This window comes from Quercus robur, chromosome 4, assembly GCF_932294415.1.
Source record: "Quercus robur chromosome 4, dhQueRobu3.1, whole genome shotgun sequence".
Classification (NCBI taxonomy): domain Eukaryota; kingdom Viridiplantae; phylum Streptophyta; class Magnoliopsida; order Fagales; family Fagaceae; genus Quercus; species Quercus robur.
The window spans coordinates 35,125,770-35,150,909 of record NC_065537.1 but is presented as its reverse complement, the minus strand read 5'-3'; the positions used below and the strand labels follow the sequence as shown (position 1 = coordinate 35,150,909).

The following is a 25,140-nucleotide window of genomic DNA, read 5'->3' as shown; positions in this document are numbered from 1 at the left end:
GTCCATCAAAACTTTGAAGTAATCTAGAAAAACCCAACAATTAAATTGGTAAAAATAAAAAATAAAAAAGATACCCATCACATGGCCCATTTCTTAGCCTCATGACATTCCAAACCCTACAAAATCCAAATTCTTCTTAAACACATTTCAAACCACTCTAGATCGACACTACCCAAAAAAAAAAAAAGTCTCTCTCTCTCTCCTGCTTTTTTTTATGCAAGAAAATACTTTAATAACGAAGGAAAAAACCAAAGCTATACAAAGGAACAAGCTTTGTTCCTAATATCAGACTCAAAATAATAGGGGCATTTATATACATTAAAAGAGCCAAAAACATTACATTTGAGAGACCATTCAGCTTCTACTAAAGAATAAATACTAAAAAATTTCAAAAAAAAAAAAAAAAGAATAAATACTAAAACGAACTGAATTTAGACATTAGTTTAGATTCTTTAGAACCAACCAACTAACTAAATTAGTTTTAGTTTACCATGTAATGTCAAAAATTCTTACTGTGTGCTCAATGCTGTGTTTGGTACAATTGTACCATCGTATCATTTTTCCAAGTTTTAAAAAAGTTTGCTAACTTTCAATTAGTGGCTTCTTTTCTAACTTACTTTGAAAAAATTAATAATAAATCCGTTTACATCTCTATATTAACTTTATATAATAAAATATATAACCTTGTAATTGAGCGAACAAATAACAGTATTGTTAGGAATGAATGTCATAAAATAGTTGTAAGGGGGTGGGCTGTGTTAGTGGTGTTGGACTGCCTCTTGCTGCACTAAGCCCAAGTTTTCTGGATAAGAGAGTCGGGACCGGCCTAGTTTCAGCTTAAGTTGGTCCGGCTTGTGCGCAAACTAGGCCAAATCTGCTAGGGACGTGTTCACGGCAGGCGAAACTGTTTCAGACAAATTGTGGCAGACAGGCATAGTAATAATAAAATAAACGGAAAAATATCTAGCCACTTTAATGGGGAATTGACCAAATAACCCTTAACATCAATTACAATAACAATACAATTTGTTTTCTTTTTACGGAAGAGAAAGAAAAAGAATAGTGAAGAGCATCAAATGTTTATAGTCATGGGTTAGTCGGAATACTAGAGGAAATCGACCGGAAATTCAATCCGCGGGAGCAGAACCACAAAGGGGAGAACGTCCCTCCTCAAAGCAGTCAATCTCTCAGGAAAGAGTCCTGCCGTAGAGGTTAATAGCCCTGAGGGAAACGGGCCTGAGTGGTTTTCTGCGTAGGTGCTTTCGAGTTTTTTCTTACAGAGGGCCGGGTTTCATGAGGGAGAGAAGGGATTAATCTACCGATGCATGCTCATCTTTCTAATTCTCCCTATTCCTTTCTTTTTTCTCACTTCGTTTTCTTTGCTTATTTCTTTTAAGTTTTCTATTTCTTTTTTCCAAGTTCCGTCTTTCCTTCTGTTCACGGCAAGACCCTACTTTTATAGTGTCTGCCATGACCCGATTTTACTGTTTTGACCCTTAACTTCCTTTGTTTGGTCTGGGTGTACTGGCCGACCATCACTGTTCCGCCTGTGTGTCGTCCTCCCATCACTAGACAAGGAAGTGTATTTTATTTGCTAGTCTACCGTGGCACCCTTTCCTGCCACGGTCTGGGTCATTTCTCTCTCCCTATCTCTCATGGCATACACCTAATGGTTCCAACTCAGTTTGCCTCTTTTGAATAGTAAGCCATTCCAGCAGGACACCTCCCCGAAAGAGCCTGAGCCGGAACCATAAAAATAGATTTTCCCCTCTCCCTACCACCAAATCATGCCCTCTGATCCTCTAACCCCCCGACCTCACCATGCTCTGTATTGGCTGGGTACAGGCTAGTGGTGCCTAGGCCTTGCGCATGCCTTCATTCCATATGTGTCCAAAACTTACCTGCTGCCCATTCGTCTGCTGCAGTCTAGAGGCTCGCCGTACGTGTTTTTTGACCTCTTATGTGGGCTGTTCTTTGTTTTCTCGCTCCATTCAAGAGCTAGACTTTATTTGATGATGGGTCTTACATTTCTTTGACCCACTCCTTGGTTTCCTCTATTTCTTGCAATGTCGTATTGTTATTCCTGCCGGAATAACTTAATCCTACTGGACCTCTTTTAGGCTAGCCGTTTATTCCTTCTCTCAGTGGCTTGGCATGGCCACTAGTTTACTTTTATTTATGGGCTCCTATGTCCCTTTTGACTTTCCTTTGGGCATCCTCGGCCCGTTTGCTTTTTTTAGGCTTCCTCGGCCCTTTTGCTAATTCTACATTCCCATGAACTTTTTACTAACTTCATTAGACTTTCCTGGCCCAATAACCTTATTCTCATCCTTGGGGTTTATGGGCCTGCCATAAACCCCTTACTTTCTTAGTTTGCATTACCTTGGGCCTACGGCAGCCCTTTCTTGCTTTTTTATCTCATGCACTGCCCATGGGATGTTATTTCTCTCTTTCCAGGCTTCTTTGAGCCCACTTGCCTCTTCAAGACTCATTTGTTTATTTCTTGGGTCTTTGATCCATTATTCCTGCCGCTTGGGCCTAATGGTTTTGCTGTCTGCTTTGTCAATTCTTTGTTGCCCTTGTTATTGGCTTTCTTTCTTTCCACCTGGATTCTCACAAATGGCCCTCAACAATAGTTTATATATATATATATATATATTTATATATATATATATATGAATGATAATCTTGTTTGTTTATTATATATTGATGTATTAATATTTGGTTTTGAGATAAAAGAGAAAAAATTGCTTATAATTGTTTGGTTTTATCTAACATATCTAAATTGTAGTTTACACTTAATCAAAAAAAAAAATTAGTAGTTTACACTAACTTTTCACACAATTTTTCTTTTTCTTTTTCTTTTTCAATTTGTTCTATAACTAGTTTATAAAATTTAGAAAGGGTCAACACTCTTCTTCCTTCCTCTTTTCTTTTTTTTTTTTCTTTTTTTTTTAAATTTAAGTGAAAGGGCCAAAGTCGTCAACCTAAGAATAGATATTGTTCTCTTAGAACAGGAATCTGGATTATGGCAATTGATATGATATATCCCATAAATTAATACAATGAAATCTGTCAAACACTTCTTAAAGTTTGATCCCCTTAGAAAAAATTCATAATTCCGCCACTGAATAGAGTGATGTGCAAGATAAAGACATCAAAACTAAATTGTCTTTCGCATTCTTTTTCGGAAATTTGAACATCTAAAGTTGTTCAAACTTTGTTTTTTTTTAGATAAGTAGATAATGGAAAAGGGAGGAGTCGGGATTTAAGCCTTAAATAGATGACAGGATATCATTATCACTGAACTATCACTTGAACCCAAAATTACCAAAGCTTTAGAGTGTCAACATAAACAACATACAAATTTTACCCAAGTATGGGAAATGGAAATACATTGCAAGTAAATTGATGGATCCCTCCCTCCCCCACCAAAAAAGAAGTAATGAAAGTTGTAGGATCGCACTGGATTTTGTGTGGGGCTATGGCATCTAATGCTGGTTGTTTCCTTCACCACCCACCGACAGCTATGATACAAGAAGTCATGCCACCATATGTGGTCTACATTTCTTTCTGGTTATGCAATTCATTCATCATCACTTGTAATTTGGGTATGGATATAAATTGATAACGAAGATGACTGTTAGAATGTATAGTTTCGTACATATTGAATGATGAATGCTCTCTGTGATTGATGGAGAAATTGGTTGCCATGCCTCCTACTCCACAAAGTGATTGTGTGGACAAGAAATATTGAACGAACACACTCGTATGGTTGCATTTAATAGACATAGTATAGTGGTAAAGGGTTACATCAACATTGAAAACCTTATTTTAATCGGTTCAGAAATGATAGGCAATCCTTCACGATAGCATAGGAACAATTTAATGTACATCTAATTTAGTTTGTTCACCTAAAAATGAAGGTTCCAGTACCAGTACCCAATTAGAAAATGCCAAAACAAGTTGTATGTTTTCTTTTCAGTCATTTTTTCCTATATATTTTAGGCCATAAAAGTGCTATTGCAGAGAATGATCCTTCATGGTAGATTTCATAATAATAGTTTGAATTCTTTGTCAAATGTCAACGATCTTGTTATATGTTTCTCAGAGATGCAGTACATTATATATTCTAACGCATATTTTGGATTCTATAGTACAAATAATATCAAATGTCAACGATCTTGTTATATGATTGAATTTAATTAAAAATTTTAATATTATTTTACTTTAAAAAATTGCACTTAGATTTTCTCAAATCACACTGAAAAATAAAAAATAAAAATCATAAGTCAATGAGTTTAATCACTAGCAGAATGGCGTAAGATACCGCACAACTTTGGATCTTTTATTGTTTATTTGATAAGCTTCTTGAATCGAAGGCCAATGAGAGGCATGGCTTGCCTCACTGTTGCAATTTGCACCCCTTCCCTCTTTTACTTCTTAAATAAATTAATAATTAAATGGATTTTTTTTAACCTCCCTAAAAAATTTTATAATACATACATATTATATATATATATATATTTAAAGTCTAATGATCTTGTATAATCTACATGTTTTTCTAACATTATCTTTATTTTAAGTTGTACTTTTTTTTAGAATTCTTTTAAAATTAATAAGAAATAATTTTTCTGGATCTCTTCTAAAATTAATACTACGATCACTCTTTGTTTTTTGGACCATCGAATAGTACAATTGTTGGCCATGGGATCTGCTTGATTATGGTAGCATTTGCATTTCACAAGTTGCTACATGCTCTGAACTTGAAATTTGCTAATGCATGCAGTTCTCTTTTATTTTATGTATTTCAACTTCCAAAGGTCTTGTAATTTTGGACTGTGTGAGGTTTAATAGTTTGAAGGTCTTAATAATTAAATGATGGGGAATGCCAATACAGGTAAAAATTAGACTGGGGACACAAAGCAGGTTTTGTTAATTGAAAGACCAAGATTTTAAAAAATAACTAGTAGGTTTATTCACTTTCACTCTATTTAAGCATGGACAAGATCACCGGGATTTAGATCCTCTAGAGTTCTTAGAGTACTTTACTAAATAGATTTCTATAAATCTTTAGCATTCTTTATATGATTTAAGGGTTTAGATTCTGTGCATTCCACTTAAAATTTTCTTAAAATAATAAAATAATGTTGCAAATAAAACAATTAGATTCTCACGTTAACCTTTCCAAAGGGGGAAAAAATATATCAACCGCCAAACTCCATCTCAGAAAATTTACATTGTTGAAGACTACAATCTCCAAAAAAAAACATCCGAGTCAACTTCTTTTAACAAATTTCTCTTTAAGATATTTATCACACAAGATATATATATAAAAGATGAACCCATAATCAAAGAAAGTTTATTTTATCCCAATCAAAGTCACCACTCTTTTTTTTTTTTTGGAGAAACCTCCCTTCTTAGGGAGGGAGAAAAAAACAAAACTACTACAAATCTTTTACAACAAAGCTGAAAATATTTGGAGGCACTTCCTCCATCCAAACTCTTAAAGGAAAAGAAAACCTAGCATCCCTAGCTAGCACATGGGTTACATGATTGCCCTGCCACCTTACATGGATAATAGAGGAGGACTGAAAATACCCCCTTATAAACATAAAGTCTTATACTAAGTGGCCTGTCAATGCATTTGATGCCGACCCCGACTGCAAGCATTTCACCACTAACTCCGCATTCCCTTCAAAACAAACCCGGCTAAAGCCAAGTTCCCTTGCAAACAGAGCTGCTCTTCGTGCCACCATCATGTCGAGGACCTCAACTGTTGCTGGCAGCCTAACCTTTTCCGAAAATGCCGCCAGCACCTGCCCTTCACTGTCGCGTAGCACCACCCCGATACCGGCTTCCTGCTCCTCCCCGAATACCGCCCTATCAAAGTTAGCTAATCAAAGTCACCACTCTGTATCAGATGATTCAGATCCATTGAGATTGTTTTGTTCAGTACGGTAAAAATAAAATTAATAGGAACAAATGTTACAAACCCATCCCCCTGTTTGGTCCCAAGAGAACAAACGAATTTAATGTGTTAGGTTGATTTCATTTTCCAAACTAGAAAATCTTAAAATGAGAAACAAACAGCTGAGTTTAAAAGAAATCAAAAGAAAAGGGTTTCAAAACCAAAGAAAGAAAGAATCTAGAATTTAGGGGGAAAGAGATTACAGTTGACATTAAAAATTGGAACTTTTTAAGTGAGGGGTTGAGCACAAAGCACATATGCAAGTTGCTGAAGAAAAAAAAAAAATCGTCTATAATTTTGTTGGAGGTGGAAACCAAATTGGCAGATCTCCATCGGGAGGGAAGGGGGTGATTTTTTTTTTTTTTTCCACCCTCCGCAAATGCAAACGCGTTAACGATATTAGTCTTGGTTTTTGAGTTTTTTTTTTTTTTTTTGGTTTTTTTTTACAATATTATCTTATTATTTTAAAAATATTTTTAGTGGAATGCTAACATGGCAAAATCTATATCCTTAAATTATAAAAGAATTGTTAAGATTTAAAAAAATTTATTTGATAGAACTCTAAAAAAATCTTAATCAAGAGCCACCGGTTGTGTATGTAGGACTTTGGTAGAAAAGTTGGAACTTATTAAAATGCCTTGGAGAAGTTGAAAAGAAAATATCTGATGCTGGAAAAAGGTTTTTTTTTTTTTCTCTCTCTCTAGGTAATGGTGGACAAGTATCACATTAAACATGGTGAAGTGAACCAGCTCAATGTTGACTTTGCATAACAATATGATTATTTATTTTTCTCTTTTTTTTTTTTTTTTTTTTGGGTAAGTCAATATGATTATTTCTATTTCTTAAAGCAACAATACTTTTAATTTCTGGTAAAACTGTAATATTGATTCAAACGCCAAAACCTTCCCCACATGATTCTACATTTTCTTGAAAATCAAAAACCTATTATTACAACTGTCAATAGTAAATTGCAATAACATTACCCGCTATATATGCTTGAAGAATATTCCCAACACAAAACTCTCTATAAATACTAAAAGAGAGGCCAGACCAGTTTGCCACAACTACTAGTAAAAAAACCAAAACTCTCTCAATCTCTCTCTCTCTATATATAGTGATTTTAGAAACATGAGTGGAGGAATGGAGTCAATGAGTAGTAGACCCTACTCTCAAAACGGAGGAGAGCAACACACGAGGAGGGAGTGGTGTGGGCACTTTCAGATGCCACTGCACTATCCTAGGTACACTCAAGCTGACTATGAGACCATGCCGGAGTGGAAGCTTGATTGTTTGCTTAGAGAGTATGGGCTACCAATCATTGGAGATGTTGACCATAAGAGAAAGTTTGCCATGGGATCCTTCTTGTGGCCTTAATAGAATTTTTCATTTTTAGGGGTTGTGAGTTGTGACTGATGACTTGTTATCTACCTTTGAATTTTTTTTTTTTTTTTTTCTTTTGTCTTCTGTGATTTACATTATTACATTAGACAAAGATTGAATTTCTGGGGAAGTAGCAAAAGCATACGTGAAAATAGCAATCTTTAATCCATAAATAATATTGTGTCCTATGTTTTGGTCTGTACCAGCTAGTAGTCTGGTGGGAATGTCTTGGGGTTCGATGTGGGATTTTTTATATTATTTATGTATGGACTATGAAAAGTTTGATAATAGTGATATTTGATGATTTATCCCAATTTTTCAGTTAGAACTAGTATGTATATTGTTATAGGTGTTTTGCAATTGGAGTGGAACTTTTTTTTGTGCCTATACCAATAATGTAGAATGATAGGAAAGAGAAGGTGATGAAGGGTGTCGCGTAATTGTATTATTATGATTATTATAGTTACTATTCATAAATTAATCTCCCTTTGGGACTACCACTTATCTGGCCCAGTGAAAGCAGAAAGCATTGAAATGAAAGCTGCTGAATTGAAACTGGTGGTGGTTAGTAATTTGGTTGGTATTTGGTAAAGCCCACCTTTCTTTTGTTTTTTTATCTTTCTTCTTTTCTTGTGGTTGCTTTCGATTTTTTTCTTTCAAAGTGTTTTTTATTTGGGAATGGGGAGGGAAGGTCTATGTGCAGACTGCAGAACATCCAATGACTTGGTCAATTATGAAATGAAAGCGACAAAACCAAAAAAACAAAAACAAAATAAAAATATACAACAAAAGCAGTATGATCAATGTTTTGAATTTTGTTCCGTTCTGTTCGGAACCAGCGAAAAATCTTGTACTGGTATGCAAACTAAAATGAGAAATCCTCTTATTCCACATCGAATAGAATTCGGGTCCATTCTGAATCATATTGGGTGTGCATTTTGGGCTTTTTTTGTTTCCCTTAAAAGCAAAACCCCTGCCTTAAAACATTTGATCTTAACACAAGAGATGGGGGAAAAAGAGAACAAGATGAAGCAAAGTCGGGGTGAGATAAAAATAAAAAACAATAAACAAAAGAAAACATAAGAAGATAAAAATAGGAGAAGAGAAGACTGAAGAGAGCATATAGCCACTAACAGACACACGGTAGAAATGCCAAAATTCTGGGACATGATTTCATGTAAAAATAATAAACAATTAGTTATAGTCTACTGCATAAAATATAGTCGTGGAAAAGAGTAAAAGTGTACTCCTAAAATAAGTCTTGAAAATGAAATGAGAAGAAAGAATAGTCAAGAATTAGGTGATATGAGGAAATAAATAGAGTAGGTCACGTGAGTGGGTTTGGAAAATGGAAAAAGTAAGTGGAAAGAAACTTCTTGGAAGGTTCTTGTATACAAGTACCCTAGGGGTTTGTTTTATTTTATTTTTTTCTTAAAAACCATAAATAATTGTTTTTTTATAACAATCTACTCACTTTATTTGACAGTTTTCAAAAGAAAACTGTGGCAGGCCGAGATATGACTAAGTTAGATTTCGACTACACAATTAATTTATAAAGATAGAATATCAATTAACCTTAGTTATCCCTTTTTTTAACCAGTTAATAAAGTGGTATTGAAATGTGTGCTTGGTATATATGTAAGTCAGGAAAAGCTGAACGATATACATCATTGAATTTGGAAGTAGATAAAAGGAAAAGAGCAGTTGAGGAGCATAAATCTTGAGGAGCATAAATCAAATGTTTGGAAGTGCCATGGTTGTGACACTATTTTTACAAGTGGAATAGCAGAAATCAATTCATAAAACAGTTAAGACCACTGTTTACAATCATGTGATTAAGAAACAATACCTAAAGAGTAACAACAACAGCACAAGAGGAGAAGCATATCATTGCAGCCAATTGTAGTCATTGGGATATATCACATGTTGAGCAAAGGTCTTTTCAACCTAGAAGTAAAAAAGGAGTGTACAAGTAGGATTCTGAGCTTCCCTAACAAAATAAAAAATCATACTTCGATGACGTTAAAATTACTCTCTTAAGTTAAATGATGAACTGAGAGATTTAAAAAATGCATCAAAGTATAACACTTGGTTTCTTACCAAAAGAACGAGTAAGCAGGGATCAAGTTCTCAAGTCAAAATGAGAACTTGATATATATATATATATATATTGGGACTTGGATTTAATTCAAGAAGAATCAATCTCTAATATGGTCAGAACTTACATTTTTAATTATCAAAAAACGTAAGTTAACTAGTGTGAACATATATATCATTTTTACTTATAGTGGTCTTCACTCCTAGGAATTACAATCTAACTCCTAATTCAATTCAAGAGCAAAGTACTAATTGTAAAATCAAGTTTGGTGACTACAATTGATCTTTCCACACAATTAAGCAATTAAAAAGCAAATCAACCAAAAAAAAAAAATTTAATGATAATAATACAAATAAAACAAACGGCCAACAACAATGGTTTCATTATACTGCCAATAACAATAATGGTTTCAACATTAAGCAACTAAAAAGCAAAACAACAATAATGGTTTCACTATACTATTCTGTGAGGTGAAATGCTTTTTTTAAGCGATAATCAAGAAGTTTTGTCCAAAAACAAACTGTCATGCAGCTACAAAAAGAACAGGTGCATAGTGTTGATGCCCATTTTTTGAATCCGTACCCAAAAGCTTATACGGAGGAAAGCCCAATGAAAAGTAAGGCCCAAAGGCCCACCAAGAAGACAAAGAGCAAGAGAGGTTCAAAGAAATAAATGCAAGGAAAAGCAATCTGCAGCAGAATACAAATCTGCCACAGAATACAGCTTTGCCACAAAATACAATTCTCTGGCAGAATGGCTTCGGCAGATGAAGATAAAGTGGGCCCAAGACCCTTTTGTTCCAGTTAACATTATTTGGCCCATAAAGGCCCAAATCCTTTTGTATAAAAGATAGGCGTGAAAACTAAAATGAAAAAGTACGATGAAAGGAAACAAGGAACAGTAGGAAGTGTCAATAGCAGGAATTGCATGAAGGAAAAGTCAAACTAAAGGAAATGACAAAACACAGCAGGAAATGCATGAAGAAATAAGATAGAGCCACACAATAGAATAAAACAAAGCTAATCTGCTACGACAGAAACGGTGTGGGAGACAAACACAGAAAATAGTGGAGCAAGCACAGAAGGGCCGGAGCACCACCAACCTATACCCAGCTAATACAAGGGAGGTAGGCCCACGGTCAAGGGGATTCAAAGGGTGTGGTTTGGTGATAGGGGGAAAAGAGAGTCTATATTTGGTTTCCTGCCATGACTTCTTTTGGGAATATACCTTACTGAGATGGTATCTTACCCAAAAGAAGTAATAAATGGTAAGGACCATCTGATGCATGTCATAGAGCTAGGTAGTGAGGTAGTCCAATCCTTATTGGTTAGTCACCTAGAGGTATAGGTATACAGCAAGAACAAACAAAAGGGAATTTGGTCATGAAATGAGTAATGGTGCAACTAACGTATTCTGAGCAATGGTAGTGGCTGGGGCAACCAATGGCTTGGTGGGTAGTCCTAAAGGGATGCCCACAACAAACCAAAAACAATTGGTAAAGCCCTAAGGGTAAAAGGGAGAAATCTCATTGAATCAATTCACTATAAAAGGGAGGTAACCATGGCAGAAAAATGGGGGAAGGAAAAACACAGAAGAAAGAAAAACACCGGAAGAGGGAGACTCAATGGAGGGAGGCACTTAAGGGGGAAAACTCATGATAAGAGAGTAGTAAGAACCCAGAGAAAGGGACCCAGGAAAAGGAAAGACCAAAAAGGGGAAATAACCCATGGTAGGAGAGTAATAAGAAACTAAGAGTAAAAAAAAATGGAGAGAAAGAAAGAAAGAAAGTGATAAAACAAAGAGAGAAAAATACGGTAAGAATAGGGGCATGCATCCATAGACCATATTTTCCCTCCATCTTAGCAAACCCACTCTTTGATGTCTCCAAAAGTAATAGCTAGTAGCCATTTAATCTTATTCTCCAAAATGCACAACTTTGATGGCAAAAGCCTATGACAAGGTTGTTCAAGTTGGGGTTTGGGTTCTTTCTTGGTTTACTTATCCTATGAGAAAATTCAATACTTGATTTTGATTGCAAATATATTTGATTTCTCTCATTATAAATTATATCTACTGTATTTAATCATTCTGCCGAAGCACGTTTTTATCACGTTTGCTGCATCAGTTGTCCTGCTGTGGTATCTTTACTTTTTGTACTAGTTATTCTGTTGTAGCACCTTTTCACTATATTTACAGAGTTAGCTATTATACTAGCCATGGTTTGTTTTTTCTCTTTTTCCGAGCTCCTTTAAGCCCATTTACCCTCTCAAGGCCCATTTGTTTATCTCATGGGCCTGTGATTCATTATTCTTGCCGCTTAGGCTTAATGGGTTTTCTATCCATTTGCCAACTCTTTTCTGTCCATGTTGCTAGGCTTCTTCTTTCCACTTGGGCTTCCAAAATGGCCATTGTGGTGGGCCTTTTTTGGTTAAATTGTGCTGGGCTGCCTCCTACAGTATTGGGCCCGAGTATTTTAGGTATGGGAGTTAAGACCGGTCCAACTGCAACTCAACTTGATCCGACTTATGCACAAACTATGCCTCGTCTGCTAGGAGCACGCTTACAGCGGGCAGAACTATTTCAAATGAATTGCAGCAAACAGATATAATAATAATAACAAAATCAAATATCTTGAGATCTTTATTAAGGTGAACAGATAAACCTTACTTAAGAAAAAAAGATAATCACAGTTTTAGCAACAATCATTTTATAAGAAAACTAAAGAGGAACAAGTGGGTAATATGTGAGTTGATTGAGAGAGTAAATAAATTAGATCAAGTCTGATCCGCAGGATCAGAACTAGAGAGGGAAGAACACTTCTTCTCAAAGTGAATAATCTCTCAAGGAGATCCTACCATGGAAATTAATCACTTTGAGAGAAGTGAACCTGAATGGTTGGTACACAGGACCACCTTTCGTTTCCGGCTGAGAGCAAGATTTTGAGAAGGAGAGAGGGAATCAACCTATTGGTGCATGCCTGCCGTTCTAACCCTCTATCTTTTTCTTTCATTTTTCTAATATTCCCCTTTTTCTTATCTTTTTTATTTCTTAATCCTTGTTTCTATTTCCTGACTTTCAAGTTTTCAGTACCGTGATGCTTACTATTGTTGTGGTTCCTGTACATGGCAAGGGCCTCTTTATAGTGCCTGCCGTGACCGGATTTTACTATTTTAGCCCTTAACCACCTTTGCCTGGTCTGAGTGTACCTGTCGACCACCACTGGTCCGACTGTGTACTACTCCCCATCGCTAGACAAAAGAAAGCCATTTTATTTGTTTGTCTGTCGTGGTACCCTTTCATGTTACGGTGTAAATGTCTTCTCTCTTCCTATCCCTCATGGCATGCACCCGGTGGTTCCAGCTCAGCTTTGCCCTTTTGGGTGGTATGTCATCCCAGCAGGACACTTCCCCCAAAAGAGACCTAACAAGAACCTCAAAATAGGTTTTCCCCTCTCCCTACCGCCAAACCATGCCCTCTTACCTCTGACCCATGACCTCACTATGTCATGTATTGGCTGGGTACAGGCTGGCGAGATTTGGGCCTTGCACGTGCCTCTCTTTCATGTATGTCCAAAATCTACCTGCTGCTCATTCGTCTGCCGTGGTTGGTCTGCACAGTCTGCCGTCCGTTCTTGACCATTTTCTGGTTTCCCTTTCCTTTATGGCTTGCCCTATTCGAGGCTAGGCCTTGCTTGATGGTGGGCTTTGCTTTTTCTTTAGCCCACCCTTCTTCTTGCTACTATCTCCTACCATTCCACTCTATCATTCCTACTGCGAAATTGTTTTGTTTCAATCTGGCTGGGCCCCTTTGGGCCTACCGTTTATTCTTCCCCTAATGGCCCAGCAAGACCATTGGTTCTTATGTTACATTACTAGCGGGCTCCTATGTCCCATTTGTTTTCCCTTGGGCGTCTCGGGCCCGTTTGCTTTCCTTGGGCTTCCTCAGCCCTTTTCCTAACTTCGCATTACCATGGGCTTTTACTGAATTCTTTGGACTTCCTTGGTCCAATTACATTATTCATCATCCTTGGGGTTCATGGGCTTGTCATCAACCCCTTACTTTCTTTGTTTTCATTACTTTGGGTCTGCCGCGGCCCATTCTCACTTTTCCACATCATATACTGCCCATGGTTTGTTTTTTCTCTCTTTCCAAGCTCCTTTAAGCCCATTTACCTCTTCAAGACCCATTTGTTTATCTCATGGGCCTATAATCCATTATTCCTGCCGCTTGAGCTTAATGGGTTTTCTATCCATTTGCCAACTACTTTCTGTCCGTGTTGCTGGGCTTCTCCCTTCCACTTGGGCTTCCGAAATGGCCATCAACAGCCATCAACAGTGTTATACACTCAAGACTGCCTGACTTGTGGACTAGCCTCCATTATGTGTTGCTAAGCCACGTTTAAATAAAGAAGTTATTAAAGGAGCCCTAATCTTTAACCTAAACATACATTATGCACTTAATTAAAAATAACACACACAACATGCTAAAGATTGCATCACAATATAAAAGAAAACAAATAAAACACAATCAAACAGAGTATATTAAAAAGGAAAACTAACAATTAAATAAACACAAAAGGAAAAATATTACAAAACAATCATGGCAAGATACTAAAACAAACATGTAAAACAATAAACATAATTAAATGACCTAAACAGAGTCAAATAGAATCAAACAACATGTAGAAAAACAAATAGATTGATAAAGACAAGATTTTCCCAAATTTGGGTTTGGGGTGCGTACGCATACTTAACCATGCGTTGAGCACACAAGAACCTTGCATAGAAACCAAGAAATGGACTCTCTCAAATTTTGCATGAGAGACAGAGCCAAGGCCCAACAAGTAGAATGTATATTAGCCCAAAACTTAAGGGGTGTTTGGTCGTGTTGTTTAAATAACACAACACGTATTTTCACAACATCTTTTTACCTACGGGTATTTTCACAATGCTTAAATAACACTAAAACAACATTACCAAAATGTTAACCTACACGTAGCATAATGTTGATGGCCATTTTGGAAGCCCAAGTGGAAAGGAGAAGCCCAGCAACATGGACAGAAAATAGTTGGCAAATGGATAGAAAACCCATTAAGCCCAAGCGGCAAGAATAATGGATCACAGGCCCATGAGATAAACAAATGGGACTTGAGAGGGAAAATGGGCTTAAAGGAGCCCGGAAAGAGAGAAAAAACAAACCATGGGCAGTATATGATGTGGAAAAGTGAGAATAGGCCACTATAGGCCCAAAGAAAGTAAGGGGTTGATAGCAAACCCATGAACCCCAAGGATGAGGGATAATGTAATTGGTCCGAGGAAGCCCAAAGAACTCAGTAAAAGCCCATGAGAATGCAAAGTTAAGAAAATGGCCGAGGAAACCCAGTGAAAGCAAATGGGCTCGGGACGCCCAAGGAAAAACAAATGGGACACGAGAGCTCGCTAGTGATGTAATGAAAAAACCAATGGCCATACTAGGCCATTGGGAGAAGAATAAACGGCAGGCCCAAAGAGGCACAGCAGGATTGAGGCAAACAACGTCACAGCATGAATGATAGAGTGGTATGGTAGGAGATGGTAGCAAGAAAAAGGGTGGGCTGAAGAAAAGTAAAGCCCATCATCGAGCAAGGCCCAGCCCCTAAGTGGGGCAAACCATAAAGGAAAGGGAAACCAGAAAATAGTAAAAAACAAACAGCAGACTATGCAAACCAACCATGGCAAACGCATAAGCAGCAGATAAATTTTGGACATATATGGAAGAGAGGCACACGCAGGCCTAGACCTCACCAGTCTATTCCCAATCAATACAGGACACGGTGAGGTCATGGGTCAGAGGTAAGAGAGTATGGTTTGGCGGTGGGGAGAGGGGAAAAACCTATTTTGAGGTTCCTGCTCGAGCTCTTTTGGGGGAAATGTCCTGTTGGGATGATATACCACCCAAAAGAAGCAAAGCTGAATTGGAACCACTAGGTGCATGCTATGAGGGATAGAGAGAGAGAAGACACCCACACCATAGCAAGAAAGGGTGCCACGGCAGACAAACAAACAAAATAGTTTTCTTTTGTCTAGCGATGGGAAGTGGCACACAGACGGACCAGTGGTAGTCCGGTCATGATAGGCACTATAAAGAGGCCCTTGCCGTGTACAGGAAGGGAGACGACACAAGCACCACGGTATTAGGAATTTGAAAATTAGGAAATAGAAAACAAGTATTAAGAAAAAGAAGTAGTAAGAAAAAAGATAAGAAAGGGGAATATTAAAAGAGAAGGAAAGAAAAAGATAGAGAGTTAGAGCAGCAGACATGCACCAATAAGTTGATTCCCTCTCTCTCTCTCTCTCAAAGTCCTGCTCTCTATCGGAAATAAAGAGTTCTCTTGTGCACCAACCATTCAAGTCCGCTTCTCTCAAAGTGATTAATTTTCACGACAGGATCTCCCTGGGACATTATTCACTTTGAGAAGAGGCATTCTTTCCTCTCTGGTTTTGGTCCTGCGGATAAGATTTAATCCGATTTCTTTCCTTTTTTAATCAACCCATATACTACCCACTTGTTTCCCTTACTTTTCTTATAAAATAATTGTTGTTAAACTGTGATTATTTTTTCTTAAGTAGGGATCATCCGTTTACCTTAATAAAGAAGTCAAAATACTTTATTTTATCTTATTATTATCATATTTGCCTACCACGACTCATCTGAAACAATTTTACTTTATTTTATCTTATTATTATCATATTTGCTTACCCCGACTCATCTGAAACAATTTTGCCCGCCGTAAGCGTGCTCCTGGCAAACGAGATATAATTTACACACAAATCGGATCAAATAGTATTGCAGTTGGACCGGTCTCAACTCTCTTACTCAGAATATTTGGGCCTAGTGCCGCAGGAAGCAGCCCAGCCCAGCCCAGCCCAGCCCAGCCCGATTTAACCAAAAAAGCCCACTGCACATAGCGCACACTTTAGCATTCTCCATTCACCAAAAATGGCCGGCTCAGGCTTAATTCAAACACTACAGTACTACTAAAAAGTTTCTTTTTAGCAAAAAATTCACAGTTCCTATTTAGACTCAGACTCTCCGTGGAAGTGGAAGTGGAAGTGGATTATTATTTCCTCTTGTTAATTTCCCTCTCATTTTGAAACATCTTCCTCGCGCGGCAAACCCTAAGTTTCCCGAGAAAGTGAAGGAAAATGCCTCGGGAGATCATCACGCTCCAGGTGGGACAATGTGGGAATCAGATCGGGATGGAGTTCTGGAAGCAGCTCTGCCTCGAACATGGCATCAGCAAGGATGGCATTCTCGAAGATTTCGCTACTCAGGTCCCCCCCCTCCTTCTCTCTTCTCACTTTCACTTTCACTTTCACTTTCATGTCAAAAAAACGAGTGTGTGTTGTGGAAGTATGTAGTGTTTTTGTTAGGGTTTCATGCTTATGCCAATGGCGATCGTTGTTCTTTACTTTTAATTGTTGTTAGGCACTGCACATTACTAGATTTAGACAAGAGAGCCATTAAGAAGCACGGACACGGACACTGACACTGAAACTGGGGTACGACACGGTGAATTTATGAAAAATTATAACATAAAATGACGGCACTGTTACACACGGATACGACACGGCACTCTAAATGAAGTGTCCTTGCTTCCTAGTTAACGAGGAAGGGTGAGTTTATTTAAGTCCAGGGAACCAAAAAAAATTAGATGAAACTTAAAATATCATTAGTAGAAAATGGTTTTGGATGAACAACCAGAGTTTGTCTATGGGGATGGAGATGAGACAGTGAACATGCTGAGCTTGTTAGCACTTGAATCACTATGGTTCAGTGACAAAAATCAAATCCTTAAGGTGATCAAAATTCGTGGGGTTTCTCATACATCAATACTAAAAAATGATGCTGCGCTTGAGGAAATAATAGGAGAAATTTCAGGTATCAATTCAATTACTGAGTATAATGTTGGGTACATAATTAAAGAGAATTGTGATGTATCATGTAATTCGGCAACACCACAAGGGCACTTCAAGAGTTGTTCATTAATTCTTTGTTGATATAACTTGTTACCCCCAAAGGAAGGGAGACAAACAAAAACGAAAAAAAGGTAATGAAGATTGTATTGATTCAATCGACTCTCACAAACTTATAGCATGCACGCACGCAAACACACACACACACACACACATGCACACACGCACACACATGCGCGCGCACACACACACACACATATATATGTTTTGATGGGGATTCATAGCCAATCCCAAAATTTTGGGACAAAGGTTTGGTTGTTGTACTGTGTGTATTTGGTTCAAATTTGCATACTTGGATGCCTAATAATGAAAATTTGATTCACAATTTATCTTCTTTTTTCATTTTTTTCTAGTCTTTCTTAGCAATCTAATGTCAAATTAGTTATTGTGAGGGTCACTAGGAAACTTACAATCTTTTTCAGTGAGCTTCTTAGCAAGTTATACCTTTTTCATCGTTATTCCAAATATAGAATTATTGAGTTTGAAATGGTGTAGGGAGGTGACAGGAAAGATGTGTTTTTCTATCAAGCTGATGATCAGCACTACATCCCACGAGCATTGCTGATCGACCTCGAGCCTAGAGTGATTAACGGCATCCAGAATAGTGAATATCGAAATCTCTACAATCATGAGAATATCTTTGTTTCAGATCATGGAGGTGGTGCAGGAAATAATTGGGCCAGTGGTTATCATCAGGTCTGTTGCTTGATTTTCTCTGTAGATTCTGAGTCAATGCTTTAAGGGTTTTATGTGTACCCAAAGCTTTTCATTTGGGGTCATTGCTATATTTGCAGGTTAATGCATTTGTGATATCTATGGTTCAAATTCAGCTATAAGATGGGTGAAAGCAATTTAGTAGTCTTTTTAGTCTAATTTGTTGTTTCATCTAGTAAAATGGAAGAATTATAAATTCAAAATAATACATAGCATTATTGCAAATAGAACCATTGCAATATCCATAAAAGAAAACTGAAAATATTTCTATACACTACAAGTTTCTTGCTGTTAAAGTATTGTTTCACAAGTTCATACTTCCAATTTGAGTGTAAATAGTAACCATTTCAGTTAATCACTCATGCTTCAATCATTCAGAGATTCATTATTTGTTGGCTTTTGCAAGAAAGGTCATGATGTGCAATCCAGTTTATACTTTAAACGCTTAAATTATTTTTCAGATCTCTCTTGCTTGTTTAGGGCATATTTTATCTGCTTTTTATATCAGTCATATGGTTAATTTATGATCAGGGGAAGGGTGTTGAAGAGGATATAATGGACATGATTGATAGAGAAGCAGATGGAAGTGATAGTCTTGAGGGTTTTGTTTTATGTCACTCTATTGCTGGAGGAACAGGCTCAGGTTCTTACTACTCTATGTCTTTACCGTTCACCTCTAAAACCAAGGTTTTAAAATATTTTGTATATTTGGGGACAGCACTTATCTTTTTACAGCATTGCTGAGTAATTAAAGTAAATCTTACATTTACTCTTTGGCATTATTTCAATGGAAATTAGAGCTGATTAGAAGTGCTTTGTGCTGGGTGTTGGACTAAATTCAGATTGCTCTTAGCAGTTTAAAGATGAATAAAAAATGGAATTATGAGAACCTCAAGCACAATTATTATCATTAAATTTTAACCCAATGATGGGTATCTTTTACTTACCTTTTGTATTTTGTAGTATATGCACAGTTGCACGTGCATGAATGCTTGAAGTGCTTCCTTACTTGTATATTTATTGTGTGCTCTCACTTAAAATGGTGCAGGTATGGGTTCATATCTGTTGGAAACTCTAAATGATCGCTACAGCAAAAAACTGGTTCAGACATATAGTGTATTTCCAAACCAGATGGAGACGAGTGATGTGGTGGTCCAGCCCTACAACTCACTTTTGACACTTAAGCGACTTACATTAAATGCTGATTGCGTTGTTGTTCTTGATAACACTGCATTGAATAGAATTGCTGTGGAACGTCTTCATTTATCAAATCCTACATTTGCTCAAACAAATTCTCTGGTCTCCACTGTAATGTCTGCCAGTACAACCACTCTGCGATATCCAGGTTACATGAACAATGACTTGGTTGGCCTTCTTGCTTCTTTAATTCCTACCCCAAGATGCCATTTTCTAATGACAGGATATACACCTCTCACAGTGGAGCGCCAGGTAATATTCAGATATGAATGTTCTTTATTTCATAGCATCTCTGCAGAAAATTATGTTCAGAATCATGGCAGTTCTGTAAAAATAATTATGAATCTTTATTACTTTGAAATTTCTATTTAAACATTTTGACCTCATTAAAGTTGAGCAAGTCAGGAATCTACTATGTTTTTCACCTCTCTCTCTCTCTCTGATTGTTTGCTGTCTCATAAATTTTGTATTAGGCAAGTTATGCTTATAAAGAAGTATTTCAGTAAAGTCTAACACAAATATATCTTTTCTTGGCAGGCTAATGTGATTCGTAAAACCACTGTACTTGATGTCATGAGAAGACTTCTGCAGGCAAGATTCTTTGCTTTTAGTTCTCCCATTCATGCACAATATAGCATTCCTTTGAAATAGATCTCTTTTGCACTCTGCAGACAAAGAATATTATGGTTTCCTCATATGCTCGAACAAAAGAAGCTAGTCAAGCAAAGTATATATCAATATTGAATATCATCCAAGGGGAAGTGGACCCTACTCAGGTAATATTTGAGCAACTTAAAAGTGTCAGGATATTTTCTTACGAATTCCTATACAATTGATTGTATGGATAGACTAGCTCAATGTTATTATGTGACAGACTGTACTTCAATCTCAGTTTCTTTTAACTTTTGGCCATAAAAAATTGAAATTAGTATATTGCCAATGAGCTCTAGGCTCTAGCTCAACCAGCAGCCCTTATAAGTTCTAGGGTGAGGTCATGTGTTCAAGCCTCATCGGGTGCGTTTGTAACTCCCAATCAAAAAATTGAAATTATTATATTATTAAGACTAGTTCACGTGTCTGCAAATTCAGATATCTTTTTGGGAGCCATATGTAATAGACTGTCATACATCACCGTTTATCAAAAAAAGAAAAAAAAAAATCATTACCTTCAATTAGTATCGCTTACATTCAAATCTTTGGTAGTATTCTTGGAATAAAATTTTTCTATTATACACTGTTGAGCTATCAGGAATCTCTATATGGCTTCTTTTTTTCTTTTGCAAAGTTTTTCAACGCTGCTGCATCTTGATATTTGCCTTCTCTGTGATCAGGTTCATGAAAGTTTGCAGAGGATACGTGAAAGAAAGCTTGTTAACTTTATTGAGTGGGGCCCTGCAAGCATTCAGGTGGCTTTCCATAGCAAAAGCAATTACTCCTGAGCTTCACTCTATTCTTTTGTAATTTTATTATCTGGAATTATACAACACTTTTGTCTCTTTTTTTGTAGGTTGCTCTGTCTAGAAAGTCCCCATATGTTCAAACTGCTCATAGGGTAGGACTCCATGTCTTATCTTCAAGTTCCTTTTGTTACTTTTTCTGTTGATATTCTGTTCTTTAAAGTTCATTTCAGAGAATACAAATTTTCTTAATCAAATTTTGTTGACGAAATAGTTTTGGGTAATCTACTTGTCCGTTTTACTTATGAACTAACGTGTTATTTATTAGAATAAAGAGTTGAGCAAACGGGCAATAAATTTGGTGTATTCTGCATTTGTTAGGTCAGTGGTCTTATGTTAGCAAGCCATACTAGCATCCGGCACCTTTTCAGCAAGTGTTTGAGTCAGTATGAGAAGTTGAGAAAGAAGCAAGCTTTTCTTGACAATTACCGGAAGTTCCCAATGTTTGCCGTGAGTTTTCATGATTATAAAGTTTAATAGTTTCATTGCAGATCTAATTTTTCAAGTCATGGGCACTGCACCTGTTGAAATCATCTGTGTTTTTTACTTCCCTTATTTGCAAATTGCAATGTTGGACAGAATTTATAAATTTTATGAAAAAATATTAGTGTATTTCAGAGGCATATCATATCTACATTTCCGATCAGCTACCTATGTCGAGTATATGCATATTACTCTTTACCATAAGACCTTTGTGACTAAAGAGTAATATTGGTGATAGATAAGATACTCTTTTGGGGCTGTTCCAGCTTTATTGTGTTCTGGGATTATATTTGTCTTATTTTAATATAATCTAAAACTTGTACAGGACAATGACCTTTCAGAATTTGATGAATCACGAGACATAATTGAGAGTTTGGTTGATGAATACAAGGCCTGTGAGTCCCCAGATTACATAAAATGGGGAATGGAGGTAGATGCCTACTTGCTTTACTTCTCCCTTATTTAATTTGTTTTGCAATTTCCTAATAAGTGTATTTTTTTCATGCAGGACCCAGACCACATTCTAACTGGAGAAGGCAATGCTTCTGGAACCGTGGATCCAAATTAGCTGTGTGAACATATCAAGTAAGCTATTTTCTAGAATTCCTAAAAGATTGCTTGGTTTTTAGAGGTCAGCGCTGTGTCAACAGTTGGTGGCTGCCTATTCCAATAGTCACATTTCATCACATCGATGAATCTAAGGGCTTATGTGATATTCAACCCCTATGTAGAACATCCTTACACCAGTGTGTTTTTGAATTTGCCAATTGCCTCATAAATAGGCTTCATGGGGGATCTCTTCGTGATCATTCCTAGGGATTCTGTTTTCTGCTCTTTGTACTGCGCCATTGTGCATATCTAATCTTCTTGTTTATTTGATTTTGAAGTGCTATTCATTATGCCCAGCTGTCCACATAATTCAATTAACATGCTCTCTCTAGCGGAAAACATTGATAATTTGATGGAAACAGGTCAGCAGGAACTAGCCAAGAGCTTGTAGCTCAGTAGCATTCCCAGTTCTCACATGGAGAACCTAGGTTTGAACCCTCCCCCCCCAAACTTATCGTAAGCAAAAAGTCTGCAGGAACTGATATTTTATTCTTGCTAATGAAATTATTAAAGTTACCTTTTTGCCTTCTAAGATAGGTTGTACCATCATCTATGCAATGAAGTTCCTCAGTGTTGAAGTAAAACTCAATGGTGTGGTCAGCAGTGAGATTTTTTGTTGAATTAAGGCTAAGAGGCTAGGCACTGCCCGGTCTCTTTTATGAGAACTAGGATCGAAACCCCCCTCCTCACATGTTGTAACAACTGAACTAAAAAAAAGATTGCCTTTTTAATTCAATAACATAATCATCCAAAACATGATGTGTAGGATTCTCCTTTTGGGCACTAGATTTGTATGTTATCCCATTTCATAGAGCAACATTTTTCTTCACTGGTGTCTGTGAGAGAGAGAGAGAGAGGGTGGGGGAAGGATCAGCTCTATATCTCCAGGATGTTTAAATTTTGAACATGCTCCTCTTGGAGATTCTGCTCCTATTCTAGGGTGTTGAAACTAACACAGCCAAAAGAGGGTAGAAATGTCTGAATTTGTTTGATTCATTGTAAATTATATTTGAAAGCACATAAAAGTAGCATTTAACAGTTATCTTTACTAGAAATTATTTATTTTTGACCCTTTTGCCTATGGTGTAGCATTGTGTCCCATGGTAACATTTATATAGTTAATAGTCATCCAGTTTGCCTTTTCTTCTTGCAGTTAAGGTGACTGGCTTTACTTACATTTTTAATGCAGGTTAAGAGTGCTGGGTGAAAAAACGTTGGGAGAGAGTGTTTTATGAATGCTTGTGTATATTAATTTCCTCCTGCATTGTGAATTTAATGGTTTGTAATTTGATGATTTTTTGTGTGTCAATCTTCCATTATTCTACTTGCTATTAAACGTGATAGTACAAAATTTCAGTATATCAAGTTTGCTGGAATAATCATGTTGATCAAGTGATACCGGAACGGTTCTAAAACCTCATGTGGTGCATGGCCATCTGAGTTGGAACCCCTCCAACCCCCTCCCTCTATATACTATTTTGGCTTAATTGCAAACTACACCCAAAAAGTTTGAAGGTGTTTATATTTTACATCCTAAAATTTCATAATTTGGATTTTGCCTCATGAAATTTTATTTTGTTAGCATCAATTGCTCCTCCATACATATTTTTTATTAAGTGACACATAAGTTTGTCATATGTGCTTAGTTCATCTAATAAAATGATGCCATATTGTTTTTAATTATTTAATTTTTTTAGGCTACAAAAATGATGTGGTTTTATTTTATTGAACAAACTAACACATGCATGGCAAGTTTATGTGGGTATAGATGTAAAATTCACTCCCAAACTTTAAGGGTATAGTTTGCAATTTAATCTATTTCTTGCGTAGGAATTCTTATTTTATATACATTTTTATCAGGTTTTTGTGAAGTTCTTATTTTTATTTTAAATGAAAAGGATAAAAGCTTTCAATTTATTTTCTATCTGTTTAATCTAAAAAAAAAAAAAAAAGGGAAACAACTCAACAATAGGAATGGTAGAAAATGAAATGTTTGTAATCTACCTATCAAAAAAAAAAGTTCTGCGGGAATAATTATGTTGGTTTTGTTGTTGGGATCTTGGGAATCTAGACAATGCATTTGCGGCGGAATCACCTCTGGCTTGACTGTTCTAAGCGTTTGGTAGATGCTTTGTGTTAGATGCATTAGTGATTTTTATTTGTGGAAAGTATATGAACTTATGAAGCTCTTTTTTAGAAAATATATGGATGCTACCGACCCATGTGGCAGACCTTCACTATAGCATGTGCGTATATCATCATGGCATGTTGTGTGGTGCCCATGATTGGATTAACAACCGTCTGATATGGAAAATATTAATTAAATATTGGCTATTAATTTGCTAAATATTGTGGATAACCGGATCTTTAACCACTTTGTGGTTGTCTTGTATGTGGACCCACAAAAAAAAAAAAAAAAAATCGTAGGTTACTTGACATATAGTAATATCTTCCAATTTGAAGTTATAGTCAAATAATAAGAAAATGTAGTAGTATGATTTGTGAAACCGAAAGAGAAGTGTAATTTTCTTTCCCTTTGATTATTCCTTACAAAAGTTGGTTTGTAGCCAAAATGGTCTAAAAATCCAGTTGTACTTAATATATGATAACATGAAGCTGTAAAGAGATGCGGCAGATGCCAACTTGGCAGTGTCTTCTTCTTTAACGTTTCTTTGACTTTGAATTTGAATTTGAATTTTAAAATTCACCCAACTAACGAGTGATTATGGTAGCAGAGAGAGAGAGAGAGAGAGCAAACGCCGGAAAGTGACAATGGCAATAAGTAAAGAGTAAAGACATCAAAGATAGGCAGGCCGTACACCTACAAGCTGTTTAACTTGCTGTTATTGTATTGTAGATGAAAACTATGCAAATCCCCTGGCTAGAATGCCAACTTGTTTCCCTCTCACCAGAGCTAGAAAATGCCACAGGCACAGGCTCAAAGGAAAAAGATATTCGGTAGGAGTAAAATGAGATTCCATAACCCCTTTTTTTTAATATATGTATATATAGTTACTGTGCGTATGAGAATGAAATATATTATTGAAATCATGTTATGAAAAGATGAGAAATTGTGCTTAAAAAATTTTTTTTTTTCCCATTTTGCAAATTGGTGTATGTATGTATGAAAGTATATAACTTAACATATACAATAATAATTAGCTTAAGTTTAAATATAACCGTGGCTATTTTCATGAAGTATCACAAAAACTTATA

The 25,140-nt window shown here is 36.5% G+C and overlaps 1 protein-coding gene across 2 annotated transcripts; it reads left to right on the top strand.

The window, feature by feature from the left end:
* Positions 1-16,410: 16,410 nt before the first annotated feature.
* Positions 16,411-23,316, top strand: LOC126721200 (tubulin gamma-1 chain). Of its 2 annotated transcripts, none has more exons than XM_050424236.1 (12): positions 16,411-16,762; positions 17,960-18,160; positions 18,710-18,821; positions 19,227-19,627; positions 19,913-19,966; positions 20,047-20,151; positions 20,707-20,781; positions 20,883-20,927; positions 21,154-21,282; positions 21,641-21,745; positions 21,824-21,900; positions 22,287-22,440. In XM_050424236.1, the coding sequence occupies exons 1-11, from the start codon at positions 16,634-16,636 to the stop codon at positions 21,881-21,883; spliced, it is 1,416 nt and encodes a 471-aa protein (XP_050280193.1). In that variant the 5' UTR covers positions 16,411-16,633; the 3' UTR covers positions 21,884-21,900; positions 22,287-22,440. The 2 variants fall into 2 exon arrangements, with proteins under 2 accessions (XP_050280193.1, XP_050280192.1); XM_050424235.1 differs by lacking the exon at positions 22,287-22,440 and adding an exon at positions 23,114-23,316 and having other exon boundaries at positions 16,412-16,762.
* The last annotated feature ends 1,824 nt before the right edge of the window (positions 23,317-25,140 follow it).